The sequence below is a fragment of the Crocodylus porosus genome, unplaced genomic scaffold (genome assembly GCF_001723895.1).
Source record: "Crocodylus porosus isolate Cpor-Errol unplaced genomic scaffold, CroPor_comp1, whole genome shotgun sequence".
Lineage (NCBI taxonomy): Eukaryota > Metazoa > Chordata > Crocodylia > Crocodylidae > Crocodylus > Crocodylus porosus.
In genome coordinates this window covers 7,725,167-7,739,942 of record NW_017728922.1, presented here as the reverse complement: position 1 = coordinate 7,739,942, position 14,776 = coordinate 7,725,167, and the positions used below count along the sequence as shown (strand labels likewise).

General features: G+C 43.0%; 1 protein-coding gene across 1 annotated transcript in view; it reads left to right on the top strand.

The window, feature by feature from the left end:
• ACTR5 (ARP5 actin-related protein 5 homolog) overlaps nucleotides 1-13,762 on the top strand; it is a gene marked incomplete at its 5' end in the record, with an annotated part of 18,156 nt that extends 4,394 nt beyond the window's left edge. Inside the window, 6 exons of the mRNA XM_019539804.1 lie at nucleotides 2,584-2,801; nucleotides 3,174-3,356; nucleotides 6,299-6,421; nucleotides 9,166-9,305; nucleotides 12,118-12,250; nucleotides 13,107-13,762. Coding sequence (XP_019395349.1) covers nucleotides 2,584-2,801; nucleotides 3,174-3,356; nucleotides 6,299-6,421; nucleotides 9,166-9,305; nucleotides 12,118-12,250; nucleotides 13,107-13,364 — 1,055 coding nt within the window. The remainder of the gene's footprint in view (nucleotides 1-2,583; nucleotides 2,802-3,173; nucleotides 3,357-6,298; nucleotides 6,422-9,165; nucleotides 9,306-12,117; nucleotides 12,251-13,106) is intronic.
• Nucleotides 13,763-14,776: the final 1,014 nt, after the last annotated feature.

The following is a 14,776-nucleotide window of genomic DNA, read 5'->3' as shown; positions in this document are numbered from 1 at the left end:
TGCCCAAGCAGACCCCCTCCACATGCGTGCCCCACTCTACCCGGTCACCTGATATAGATTGCTCCCTCCAGGGCATTCCATTTCCTTTGACATTAAATCTATGACATATTGAAACCACAGTCACATTTGAAATGTGTAAAAATAAACTATTTTGTAACAAGTCCAATAGCAAAAGAAGCATATTATTATACTCTAGTATAATTAAGCAATAATACAATAGATAGCTTTTAAAAATATTTAACTTTTAAGTGGAAAAGGCATAAAGATAATTATCTGTGGCTTTAAAAATATAGATTAGACTGAGTGTGCTCCTGTTCTCACTGAAGACAAGAATTTTGATACTGATTTAAAAAGGGATACAACATGGCCAATTTAATTTTGATATTGCCCTTTTTCAAAGCAGTGAAAAATAAACTGTGCACCAAGAAGGCAAGCCAACTAGTATTAGATGCATGTGTTGCAAGAGTAGTTACTGCCCTAAACATCAAAGAACTGCAAATGAATATGTGTGTGTGTGTTTTATGAACTATTTTGTCAATGAAAAAAAGAGCTTTGGGAGCAATTATCTTATATTAAATTACTTCTCAAGAAGGCATAGGTAGACCAATCAGATGTAACACACAAGTCAGATATTAGGTCTTGACTTTGCTTGCCACAAAGGTAATTGTTTTTATTAATTTTAAGAATCAATAAAATATGGGTTTTGAACATTTTGAAAAATGGTCATAGAGTGGTTCCAAGTCTTAATATTCCTGTCTTCTGTTGAACCCACTGCTTTCTTCTGAAAATATACTTTTACTCTAAGTGAGGTATTAACTGCAGACTCCTGTACTGCCAGCATGGTTTCCCCAGCACCTGCTGGTGGTGGCAGGGGCTGTTCACCCTTGGGGAGAGTGTGTAGGCTGCAGCAGTGGTTCCCAACCTTGTCAGACCCAAGGCACCCCTGAGAAAATGTCGGCTTTGTACTTTTGCTTGTGTGTTCGACCGTTGGAAAAATAACAGCAATTCTTCTGCTGCATAGAACTCAGAAAGACTGCAGCAGGATAGTTTTGGTTCTGGATTCCTATTTGAAATCTTACAGTTTGTCTTGTAAATCAGTTATAAGTGCTTGTACACCTAACAGTGCTGCAGTTTGTTGTGACTGGGGATTTCTTTTTGCCCAGACTGGGGTCTCTGCTCAGCCCCTTGCCCAGCTCTGCCATCAGAATGTGTGGAACTCAGTTTGGAGACAGTTTCTTCCCATCTTTCTTTCCTGGTTTGATCTAACATGTGAGGGGAAAAAAGTGTTTCCTGCCTTCATTTGGCACCCTTTGTCAGCAATGAAAAGCTAAGCTAAAGTAGCCACAATTGAAATCAGAGGTCTTGTTTTCATTTTCAGTGAAAACACTTTCTGGAAGAGAGTTCATAAAAAAAGAGAATGTTTAAAGTTAGAATTTGATTTTTATTTTATTTCAAAATCATCTTTACTATATCTGTTTAAACATTCTGTTATGATTGTTTTCCTCTGAAATAATCCAGTTGATAACCGATAAATTGGATTATTTCAGAGAGAAAAAAATCATAATATTACTTTCATTTTTGCTTTTGTTTACTACTTGCCATTCATGGTTTCATAGTTAGCAGGGTCGGAAGGGACCTGAGCAGATCATCAAGTCTGACCCCCTGCCATGGCAGGACAGAGTACTGGTGTCAAATGACCCTGGCAAGGTGTTCATCCAGCATCCTTTTAAAGACCCCCCAGGGTAGGAGCCAGCACCATTTCTCTTGGAAGCTGGTTCTGGATCCTTGCTGCCCTGACAGTGAAATAGCGCCTCCTGATATCTAACCTAAATCTACCCTCTGCCAGCTTGTGACCATTATTTCTTGTTACTCCTGGTAGTGCTCGGGGGAACAGGGACTCCCCCAGTGCCTGCTGGTCCCCTCTGACTAGTTTGTAAACAGCCACTAGATCCCCCCCATAGCCTTCTCTTGTGGAGGCTGAACGGGTTCAGGTTCTGTAGCCTCTCCTCATAGGGCCTACCCTGCTGCCCCCTGATCATGCGGGTGGCCCTTCTCTGGACCCTCAGTCACCATTGGTGGTGATAAACCAGTCAATTTTTGATGAGTTTTGTTCTCTGTTGCTTGTGTGTACCCGCAGCAGTTTTAGTATCGCAAACAGCACATTTGATGAGCAAGAAGGTTTCATGTACCTTCTTAAACACAAAAATTCCGTGAAGTAGTCTATGATATTTTAGAGAGGCTGTTCCCAACTTTAGAAGGAATGAACAGGGGTCCAGCTCACAGCTAGTTTCATGTCTTTTGCACAATGGAGATTCAGGGGGCTAAAAGCCAGATTGGATGATAATCGCACTGAATGTGATAACTAGTGTTTTGACACTGAGAAGAGATGGTACTTTGAGGAGGGAGCAGTTGGAGAATGAGGGCTCTCCAGGTTTCCAGACTAAAAGTCTCAAAAGGTTTTTAAACTAGATTTTCACCTCTTACTCTTTTCTTAATGTCTGAACTTGCTAAGTGGAAGTGTATACAAGGTAAAGTGTCCTCTGAGTTTGACAAGTAGGCTGTGCTTTCAAAAAACTTCAACAGAACTACAGAAGTGGAGGTCTCCTGAGTATTATGAGAACAATGTTCACAAGATGCAGCTGCCCTTCTCCAACAAACTCCTGGGCAGCACGCTGACATCAGAGGAGAAACAGGAGAGGAGGCAGCAGCAACTGCGTCGACTTCAAGAGCTGAATGCACGCCGCCGGGAGGAGAAACTGCAGCTTGACCAAGAGAGGCTGGACAGGTTGCTCTATGTGCAGGTAGTCATGGAAGAAAAGTCTGCTGTGTAATATTGGGTGTGTGTGTGTGTAAGAATATTATTCCCAGAATGTTATCTAAAGAGCATATGTCACTGTACTCCAAGTGCTTGGGTACCCTGAAGATGGGTGTGTTAAAATTAACTAGAAATGCATGACTTAGTGGATGCCTCCAGATCCTCAGTGGCACTGTCTCTTGTGCAGGACATTGAAGTGTGTTGCCGGTTTCCTTTTTAAGACCACAAGCCTCTGTCACAACTGGTAGAATCTTCTGCAGAATTAAGCTAAGGAGAAGCATCCAGTGCATTTCACCGTGTTTAACTGACCTTCAATGTTCACAACAGCTAGTTACCTAATGGTGTGATCTGTCTACAGGAACTGCTAGAAGATGGTCAGGTGGATCAGTTTCACAAAGCTCTGGTGGAGCTGAACATGGACTCTGCAGAAGAACTGCAGTCCTACATCAACAAGCTGAGTCTGACCATTGAGCAAACCAAGCAGAAAATCCTGCAGGCAGAAGTCAGCATTGAAGTGGATGTTGTGGATAGCAAACCAGAGGTAGGACAATGAAGGCAACAGAATTCATTAATGCGTGTGACGCATTAAAACATACTGCAAGTATGTCTTGGTTGTCTTCTGCAAGTGTGTCTTGGTTGTCTTCTGACTATCCTTATGGCTGAGCTACTCTTTTACACACTGCAACTATGGTAATTTGACAACTGCTTTTCCCAGCTTGACCTTCCAGCTCAACCATCGGAAGATACAGAACTGACTTCATAGCAGTTGCTTGAAATTTAAAAATCTCCACTGTTCTCAGAACTCAGTCCTCTCAAACATCCATTAATTCTTTAGATTTGTGCCACAATACAACAATCAGATTAGAAGCACAAAGAGACTGGGATAACCAATGTCAGTTAAAATGTACAATTGTATGGGACACTTCATTGATTCCCCACCCCACCAAAGCTATTTAAGGGGATGTGGAAGGGAGAGAGTTGTTTGGTTGGGTCAAGTGCAGAGGGAACGATTACTTTCTTTTCTTTCTCTTTAGTGCAGCACAATGAGGGAAGGGGCTATACTGTAAAACTGATATAAGGCATTTGGCAGCATATCATGGCCACTACTACATGCCTCCTTAACATCCCAAACCAACACCAAGATTCACCTGTTGTATTAAATTCGATGAGAAAAGTGGGCCCAGAAAGTGAGAGACTTTTAGCATGACCATGTCACAGCATAACATTAAACAGGCAAACAAAGTTTGGGGTATTGAACATTGCCTGCTTAGTTCCTTGACAGGCAGTCGCCATAAATTCATAACCTTTTATTAAAGATACAGAAAAAGAAGAAAAACAAAACATGTGCAATGTAAAATATTAAATAAGGTTTTCTTTCATTTTAACATGTCTTATTTCCTTTCCCTTTAGCTATAAAGAGTTTGTCGGGGTGGGGGGACTTCATTTTGATGGGTCTTAGTGTAAAATGTGGTAATTTTCCTTTTGGGAGAAAGGGAAAGTTATTTGAGATGGGGTAGACTTGTTGGTCTTTAATCTTGTTTTCCTGAAGAAATAAGACTAACAAGACAAGTGATCCCAAAAGGGAAGTAAAAAGAACAGCAAAGGTAGATACAGAACTTGTTTCTGATTCTGACTCTTAGTTCTGACTTATTGCTAGAAGGCCTGGTAGAGCACATTGTCCTTTCAGCCACTCCAAGACTGCTTGAGTCTTGAAACTTCTAACAGGGCTAATGCATTGCTTTGGGCGGCCTTTCTGGTTAACATGTAGCAAAAAAAGGCAGTGTTGGCTAACTTAAGGCCAAATTCTTTTTTCTTTTTCTTTTCTTTTTTCAAAGAAGGCAAAAGGAGAGTGCTAGGAAAGAATAATTAAATTAGAGAAGGAGACGGAGCAGGTTGTAACTGGTACCGATACACCTATGGGCTGCCCTAGATCTACAAATATGTGGATTGCACACGCAGCGGCTACGCTTCATTTGGTAGGGATTGTGAAATGACCATCACTAATAATTATAGTTTACTTTTCTCAGTCTGCTAACTAGTCTTGTCCAGTTAGGGGTCAACTGACTAAGATTGCATGAGCTCCAGTCTTAGGGTATTTACTTTGTTAGTGTACCAGACAGGTCAGCTACGGCAGAGGCACAGAACTGGGTCTCACTGGTCTATTGAAAACTTAGCAGCCATGTTCCCTCTGACCTTTCAAGTATGATTCACATTGTGCAGAAGAGATGATAATACACGATCCTGCGATACCTAGTGTGAGACGGCCTACAGTTACCTTCCTGAGTACATTTTGCAGATAGGAGCAGAGAAAATCAAGGAAAGAAAGACAGGATTCAGATGTGGTTATATTACATTCTGTGCCTGCCCTTTACATAAGCCACACTTTCCTATCTCTTGCTAGTATTTCTTTTCTTCTTTTATATGTTTAAAAAAATGGAGACCAAACTGACAGCATCCATCTAGAATTAACTCTGCAAAAAAAAAAAATCCATGTAAGTTAATCCAAAGGGTTTTTCTTTTTAAATAAAAAGGGTACTAACATAGCATTTACATTTTAAAGGTCATATTTTTTCACTTGGGTATTTGCTAGGTGTTAAAAAATAACCTGTTTGGTGTGTGACAGGCAAAACTAACTCCCTGGTTACAAAACCCCAAACCAAAATTACTGTTAATATTGAAGTAAATAAGGTAAGGTAAAAATTACTCCCAGTTCTCACAACAATACTGTAGGATCATGGGTAATGATGCCTTTAGAGGCACCAAAGAGCTTTGGTGGCATGTTCATTCCTGTGTAAGACAGAATGGTCTTTGTAGCCTTCAAGGCATAACCAATGCACAAGGCAGGCTGCTGCCTGAACATAGGCAGCTGCCAAGATTTGCGTGGCAGATTTGTAGCCAGCAAATGTTTATTTTCCAGACCCACATAAACAAGGCAAGGAATTGTGATAATTATAGAGCAGCTGGAGGTGCTGGAAGTCATATCAAAATGTAACCAGCTTAAAAAGCTGTTTTAATAAGATTTAATGTATGCTTAAGTTATTACAACCACTCTTGTAAGTCTGGTTCAGCAGCATGAATGGTCAGCCCGTTAAATAAGAGTCCTAATTTCTGAGCTCACATCTCAAACAGATGTTAGAAAGAAACTGAAAAAAACATTGTTTTGTTTTTTACTCCACTGATTTGCTTTTTCCTCGGTACCTGAGAAAATGTGCATTGTAGAGATGAGGTTTCAGTGAATAGGGCTGAATCATGCCAAGAGGCAGTCATTCTACCAAACCCCAAGGCTCACATTTCATTCAGGGGATACCACCAAAGCTAATGGAGTTGGCAATGTCATCTTAGTCTAGTCATTGTCTTGATGTCTGTAGGCCCAACAGTCACCAAGTGGATCTCAGAGTCCATAAAACGTCATCCTTTTGTATGTATGTACCTGGCACATCAACGGTCCATGAAACAACTGGTCCTCTTTGTTTCCTCTCCTAGACCCCAGAATTGGACCCACTGGGCAGTGAACAGTCGCTGGAAGATGTGGACAGCATTAATGAATTTGAGCCTTTGTTTGCGGAGGAACAGCCAGAAGCTGAGAAGCCTGTTGCTGCAGTGCAGGTTAGACTTCTATAATAGCTTTTTACTACAGATACATTGCCTTACCAGTTGACGCCATCTGTCTAGCTAGGCTGTTTCCTGTCTCTGATAATAGTCAGTGCTGGTTGCTTTAAATGCACAGTTCCCCTAAACATTATCCTGTCAGGTAAACATCTTCCCAGCCATAGCTGATGATAGGTTTACATTCTAGAGCAACGAGATTGATTGACCCTTGCAGTTTTTGTCCTAGCTAATGTAGCTGCAGATGGTTTTCTTGCTCAGAAAAATCTGGTTGTACATCAGAACTTCTTGTTTACTACTACAGCCGTACCAAAAAGGCAGAGGGGTACTACAATCTTGCATGTTTAAGCTGATTGAACAGAATTAGTGAAGAGAACATCATTTGCAGGTTGAGAGAAGCTTTTGCAAGCAATGACTCGTGGGAGAAATATGTAATGTGATGTTTAAAAAAGAATTGACTATTGCCTTTTCCTGTCAGCTTGATACATTGTACTGATGCTTTGTTTAACTCTGTTTGTCCTTCACATGTCTGCATGGGTAAATCTGGGTACAGTAAAGCATGGTGTGAATTTACTTCTCGCTAACTGTCTATGGCTAAGGACAGGAATTACACAAAAGCTGGTATAAGTGATTAGAAACCAGTTCAAATCTGTCACACAACAAGTCCAGTGCACATAAACCACTTTCAAAATGGCCCAAAGCAGTTTAAGGTAACTGATTTAGGTTCAGTTGGTTTATTGAACATCCCAGATCCCTTCCAGATTCAAGTTAACTCACAGTCCCCACAAACTGCCTCTTACAGGGTGGGCGAGCTGGCCTTGGCCCAAGCTGGCTGCTCCAGTGGAGCAGAGAGCATCCCTTGGCTTCTGGCATGGGCCACTCCGGGCATGTGGATGCATTTCCAGAATCAAAAGTGAATGCTTGTTCACTTGCTTAGCGGTTCAATCTACACAGCTTAAACTAACCTGTAAAGATTGAATTGATTCAGCCTCAGGCTTTTTAACTGTCTGTACTTAGCTTATATGGACATACGTGGTATGCAGTAAAGACTTGTGTACAAGGGAATGCTTAGGGAATGAGAATCTGATGTAATTTTCAAAATAGATGGTTAAATTACACTTTATTTGGAATTAAGGTGACATTAATTTGATTTAATTTAGTGAATTCAGTTCACTTTGAATTAATTTTCCTGCCCAGACAGGTCCTTAGTGCATAATAAGAATGTCTATACGGGGTGTTAGTGTGACAGATACTGTGCTCTGAATTCATACCTCAGCATTTTGGATGCTAACTTCCCCGTATGGACAAGTCTAGAGTGAGTTAGCTGATAACACTGTACCTGACTAGCTTTCGCAGTGTCACTTCAGACCTGCCTACATAAAAAACAAACTCATGCTAACTACATTAAAAGATCACTATAGTTTTTACTAAGTGTTTTGGAATGGTTTCCCTGGTCAGTGTGGACAAAGCTTTTGTTTTTTCTTCAAGGACTCTTATCAAAGCTGTGCTAGTAAGCTCTTAGCAGCATAGGGCAATGTCTCTGGTATAGTTCTGCTCTATCTTCATCCGGAAAACATGATTTTTATGTTGGTGCTGGAGCTCTGCTAGCAAGTTCTGATGATAGTTGATTGCAGCTAGAATGAGGATTTCCAGTGAGCTTAGCCATGTTTACAGTGAACAGTAGAGAGACAACTGTGTTAAACAGCTGTGGCTAAATTGTAGAATTTGATACTATTTGATTTGACATAAATGCAGTTGTAACGGTTGAATTGGGATGTAACCCGTGTGTGTGGTGGTCTTTTATTATGCTAGCTTTGGGGGTTTAGTTAATTCTGACTATTGGTATGATTGATGGCAGCTATAGTGAGAGCACTAATATAGACTAAACATTAATGGAGGTTATAGTTGCACTAGTTTTCTTCAAACTAGTGCATTTACATACCTGGTGCTTTTTAATATCTCCAGCAACCACCTTCTGGAAAGATGAGCAGAAAGGGATGCAAAGTATACATAGACTATGCATTACAACTCTGTAGTTCCCCAATATGAATAAAACATAGTGGCTGCTTGTGGACATTAAAAAACCCCCAACCAAAATAGCGCTTTATTTTAAACTTGGTGCATTCCTGCACCAAGCCGTGTGCATGCCCAGAAGAGGCAGTGTGTTAGTTGGACCCAGCTCACCCAACAGCTGTATAGATTGGGCATTTTAGTGGGTCTTTTTTGACGCTTTTATCTAATAGCTGATTGACTTGGCTTTAGACTAAAAGCAACAAAAAGCCCCACTGAAGTGCCCAATTACATGTTTTGACCCAGCTCTGCAGTGTCTGTAACATACTGCTTCTTCCAGTAAAGTGAGGTTTGTTTTTGTTTTTGTTTTGTTTTAAATGTCAGTAAGCAGCCATTATGATCTTGCTGTCTGATGAAACTAAACCATAGTTTTACCCTATCTTTAAGTATGCTGTAGGGTCATTCAAAGCCTGAGCAGTATTGCATTTCAGGAACAGAGGTAAAACTTGAACTTGTTCCGTCCATATTACAAGTCTAAATTCGTGTGAACTGGTAAAGGCCACTGTCTTGTAATCAGGTTCTTCAACATGATACACTTTTATAAGGTGGACAGGTTCTAAAATAGTTGTGCATATAAGAAGTGAAACAAGGCAAACAGTGGTAAATAAAAACTTACTTAGAAAGACTGGCAATATCCTATCAGAAATACTCTTCTAAATCTTATGTTTTTAAAGCCCGTGTTTAACCTGGCAGAGTACCACCAGCTTTTTCTTGGTACGGAGAGAATCAGGGCTCCAGAAATTGTTTTTCAACCCTCACTAATAGGAGAAGAACAGGCTGGCATAGCAGAAACGATGCAGTATGTCTTGGACAGGTGAGTTCACAAAATTGTTGGGCTCCCATTTACTCTTTTAGATGCCACAGGGGCTTTGCTTTGAGGAAACAGAACTAAGTTTTGTTTTTGGTTTAGCCTAGTGTCATTCCATGCACAGTTCCAAGTGAAATACAATTAGATGGGAATATCTAAGTTCTTTACACTCCCTTGAACAGGTCTGTTTATTTCAGTTGTCACAGTTTGTGGCACTACAGTATTTGCTTGATTACATATGTGACGGGGCCATTCCAGGGCCGGGTCTCATGTCAGCCTGCCCACCTAAGTAGGGCTGTCTGCCCAGTCTTGCCTGCCATGACTTGATGTTCCCCGAACTGGTGTATAAATATGGGAGGCTGTCCATTTTACTGCCCTGATGCAAGGTGGTGCTGTACACGACTCCGACCTTCCCTTATCACGTCCCATGCCTCGCAGATGGCATCCTCGAGTTGCTCTATGCTCTGGCTTGTGGCTGGGCCAAACTCAGCCTCTTGCTAGGCCTCAATCATTTGTTCATTCACTCTGCCACATCAGGCTTCGTTCATACCACCCCCTCCTCACTGAGGCCTCTTATACTCCGCCCTCTCTCACTAAGCCTCTTACATGCTGCCCTTCACTGAGCCACACTCAGCCTGCCCTGCTCTCTTCAGCGACTGCATAAGCCATCAGGCTTACATAGTCACTCTCCTTGGCTGGCAGGCGTGCAGCCTCTCAAGCCCTCTCGCAACCCTCATCTGAACAGTGAGCAGCCAGTTCACCTTGCCCTGGGTGGAGTTCTGACCGAAGGCCCTCTCTGGGTAACTTGTCACTCTCATTAGGGCCAACTACTCACCCTTTGGATCCAACACTCTGCCTCACCACATCTGAGGACTTAGCGAGGTCTCAGCTTCTGGTCCAACTGCGGCTGCAGGCATTCATAGACTGACCTTGGCCTGACTGTCCCCTCTCTGGGGCTGCAACTTATGCCCTCTTGCTTGGGCCACTCTGCACCTCTGCCCCCTCACTGGGGCCTCTGGGGTCTTGCACCCCATGGGGCCCAGGTGTCCAGAGATGTGCCTGGCCCCCCATGCCTGTTCCTAGATGTGGGTAACCCACCAGGATGTGGGGGCTGAGGTTTTAAGGTGCCTCGCCTCACTTTTCCCCAGGGAGGTAACTGGCCTGGCATTCCTGGGGGACTGTCCCGCTATGGCCAGCCCCACCAGACCACCCTTTCCCAGTAGGGTGCATTTTCCAGTCTTAACCAGGACCAATGTGGGCCTACCTGCCTTGGTCTTACCCCTGCTGGGCTATATGTTGTTCTGGGGCTGCTACTGGCTGCCTCACCCAGAGGCTGAGTTTCAGCCTCCTTCAGTCCAGTTTACTGTCTTGCTGAGCCTTTCTTCCCCTAAACAGTGATGTCCCCCTCATTAAGGGGACCTTCAGCCTCCTTAGACTCTGGTCCTATCTCCAGGCCAGTTGGCTCATGGTCCAGGCCTGCCCCTCATGTTGGGCATCACTGCCCTTTGGCCTTCATGCCCTGGCCCTCTTGCATTGACCAGTTGGGGTGCTCTGAACCCAGCACCGCAGCAGCTGACCTCCTTAGGCAACAGGGGTCCCCTTCTGGGCTCCACCCTACAGCCCTCTCACACTGGGCTTGCTCAGAGCCCCGGCTCTACTCAGCTGGGCTCAGCTGTGCCCCAGGCCTCACCCCTACCTATTCTAAGTCAGGTGCTTGCCTAGCCCCTGTGTAGGCCCACTAACCATAAGCCCCTTTCCAGGCTGGGCCTTGTTCTCTTTAGGCCCAAAGCCTTCTCTCTGGGGCTTGGGGCCTCACTGGGCTCCTAGGAACCTCCTCCATCCCCATAGTTCCTCCCTTACCACCAGGGTGTCCCCTGAGCAGCAGCTCAGCTGGGTGTTGTCGTTCCTTCGGCTGCTTGCAGCAGACTACTGGCCCAGCCCTGTGGGCCTGGATCTAGAATGGCTGCCTCACCAGGGCTGGCCCACACTTGCCGGTTGCCTGCTCTCAGCCTCAAAGTGGCAGGCACCCAAAGGTGCACTGCCATACACTTTCCCCCTTCAAATGGCTACCTGAGGAAGGGAGGAGGGTCTCCCTGCTGCTTGCTGTGCAGGCTCATCCGTCACCTGCACCAGTCCACTAAGTGGCGAGCACCCTAATGGTGCTCTGCCACAGCTTACTTATTCTACTAGCTGAGTCTTTTTGTTTTGGTGGCCAAAGAGCACTTTTAAAAAAACCTGATTAAAAGAGAAGTCTTTGTGTTCAGAAGACTACCATGCAAATCTGGATAAGATTGCTACTCATTTCAATAGTCATCTTTTGTTGGCCTAAATGAAGAGAGGTGTTGGCAAAGACCCTTTGTGGACTGTTACATGAAATCACAATCCATATGGACTGTAGAGACCTAAGACCAGACGAGTCCAAATTAGTATAAAGGAAATGGGTCAGGCCCTACCCTGATGAAAGAAAATATTTTTTTATCAACATTAAGTCACTCCCAAAATATATGATCAGAAAAACAATCTATCCATAAAGAAGAGTTCTAGTTTCAGTTTTGCTTAATTCTGGCAAGGGTTGAATATGATTAAAAATATGACCCAGTCCAGGAATAGTGTTAATGATTCCTCTGCCACTTCAGTGAATTTCTAGTTATCTGCGGAAAAACAAATATGAGCACCAGGTTTAACATTTGTGAAGCAAAGTTTGCAAAAAGTATCTCACTTGATACTGAAACACTGGTGTTCTCCAGAGCTAGTCACATTAACTCGATTGAGATTCTTCAGAAAAACTAAATTGAACTCATGTATTTTGTTCCTGCAGGTATTCCAAAGAACAACAGGATATGCTAGTTCAGAATGTCTTTCTCACTGGTGGAAATGCAATGTACCCCGGCCTGAAAGCCAGAATCCAAAAGGAACTACTTGAAATGAGACCTTTCCAGTCATCTTTCCAGGTACTTTTATTGGCTGTGGAAACTCATGTGATCACACATACAATTTAGGTCACCCATATTCAAGAACTGTGTATTCAAATTGAAACGGGTGCAGAGAACAGCTACTAAGATGGCCAGGTGAAACAAGAATTTATTGTAAGAGAAAAAACTAAAAGAGCTTGGCTTGTTTTTCTTAAAAAAATGTAGGTTGAGATGAGAACATAATTGTTTTTTCTAAATATATCAGGGAGTAAAGACCTATCAGCATCAATCCCCCTTGAATACTGTGAGCGTACAGGCTGCTAGCAGATGTTTAAAACCCCCCACAAGCAGCATGTTAGTTCGACCTGGCTCTACAGCGTCTGCAAGCAGCCATGGTGCCTACCACACTAGTAATGGGGTTGTGAATCTACTGGGGCTGTGCTGGTGAAAGGAGATGCTTTACAGGTTTCGCCAGGACAGTACTAGCTCTAATTCGGCATCTGTAGTGCCTTCTCCTCTTCCTGTCTTAGGCTCCCAGTGCATTTTACCACCACCAGCTATTCTAAACTTGTTTCCAGATGTGCCTGGTCCTGTAATAGTTTGTGAATGGGATGTATTGAACCACTTTTACTCATAAGGGTTCACCAAACTTGCTCAATACAGATGGCCACAAGTGAAAGAAGAATATTTTAATCCTGCCAAAACTTTCAGAGCAGAGTCAGTCTTACTCATGCTCTTAACTCTAATGTTTAAAATAATGTAATATGCAAATTACATATCAAACTAAAGTATTTCTTGTTTCCTTAAGGCTTATGGGTTTCCAATTGCAGAATCCTTTTCGGCATTCACCCATGTTAATAATTAAGATAATTTTATTGTGTTTCTTGCCATATAGGTCCACCTTGCCTCCAGTCCTATTTTGGATGCCTGGTATGGTGCCAGGGATTGGGCTATGGAGTACATGAATCGTGAAGAAGGGTGGATAACCCGAAAGGATTATGAAGAAAAAGGTGGAGAATACCTCAAGGAGCACTGTGCTTCAAATGTTTATGTTCCCATTCGCCTCCCAAAGCAGGCCCCACGGACAACAGAAGCTCTAGCATCCAGTAAAGTGCTGGCAGCTAGTGTAAGCCATTCCAGTGACCAGGTATAGCAGGGAGCCTTTAATTACGCAGCCAGTGTTAATAAGATCACATTCTGTGCAGTGGAGCAGTTATCTTACATGGACTGCAGACTTGAGCATTGCTGGTTGGGCACAGAGCACTTGACATCTCAGGTGGGAGGTGCATCTCTTGAATGATCAGGATGAGAAGCTGCTCTATGCTACTGAAGCAGTGACTGGCTTTGTCGCAGCACTGCAGTGTGAGTGGTGCCAGTGCAGATCATGGAACTAGGCTCTAGCTCTATGTGGAACAGAACAAAAGGACAGATGAAAACAGAAGATAAATATTTCAGATGAAAAAGACAATCAACCTCACAGAATTTGGCATGTTTCCTATTACACGTGATGTATTTTATAGTATTTCAAATTAAATGTACTTTTTATATTGTACTCTTCTTTAAATGCCTTTTTTGGAGAAGCAGAGTTTGTAATGTGGTACGAGTCCAGCAGGGGTCTCTCTTGCCCAGTGTTGTATGAGAGGTTTGTAAGATGGCCAACACTCATCACTGGTTTTAAATTAAGAGGGCAGTAAACTGAACAAACTCAGTGGTTCCAACGTTTGCTTGAATCGGTTCTTCTCTTTTTCTCCCCCTGGCACTCCCAGAAAAACCACTACAGGAGAAAAGTATAGAATGTACAGCCCTACATTTCTTCCAGTCATGAAAAGATTGCCTTTGTCCCAAAGGCTACAACCTGACAGGATTGCCATATTCTAAATTATGCTTAAATTGCTTTGTTGGGTCAATGGTTGGGCACCAATAATAGATCCACTGTCATTATTCTGCTCTCCCATGTAGGAATTTTGCTGTCTGTTCCTGAACCCAACATAGGCTGGCAGCTCTAAGCTGGGTTGTAAACCCACTATAGATGCATCTTGGCTGCAGCTTTCTAGGGAGAAAGGTAAAGTCCTGGACATCTTATAGCAAGGAAATGGGAATCAAAAAAGGTTTGTAGCTAGTGCTTTGAAGAAAGACCTGTAAGAGTTTTCATTCTCTCTCTCTCTCTCTCCCAGATAGTTGTAAGTAACACACAAACATGGCCAAAGAAACCCTGATCTTTGGGGGGTACAGACTGTTATGTGCCTGACTTCTCAATTTTCTTCAGGCTCTCTTTCATATCCACATCATCTTGAATCACAGAGTCAAGGGTATCAAGGAGAGAAACTCTCAACCCCTTTTTATCTGAAAATATAAAGATAGTTACATATCCATTAGGCCACAGTGAGTGCATCTACACATGCATTTACTCCAGCCTAGATTTACTGTGCAGTAAGCTACTGCACAGTAAGAGATTTTGTGTAGATGTCTATACATGCGGGGATTAGAGAGAAGATTTGCTTCCAGTTCCCTGAAACCCTACAATGCACCCCTGGGGCTACTGCCGGGAGTTCCAGGCTCCCCCTG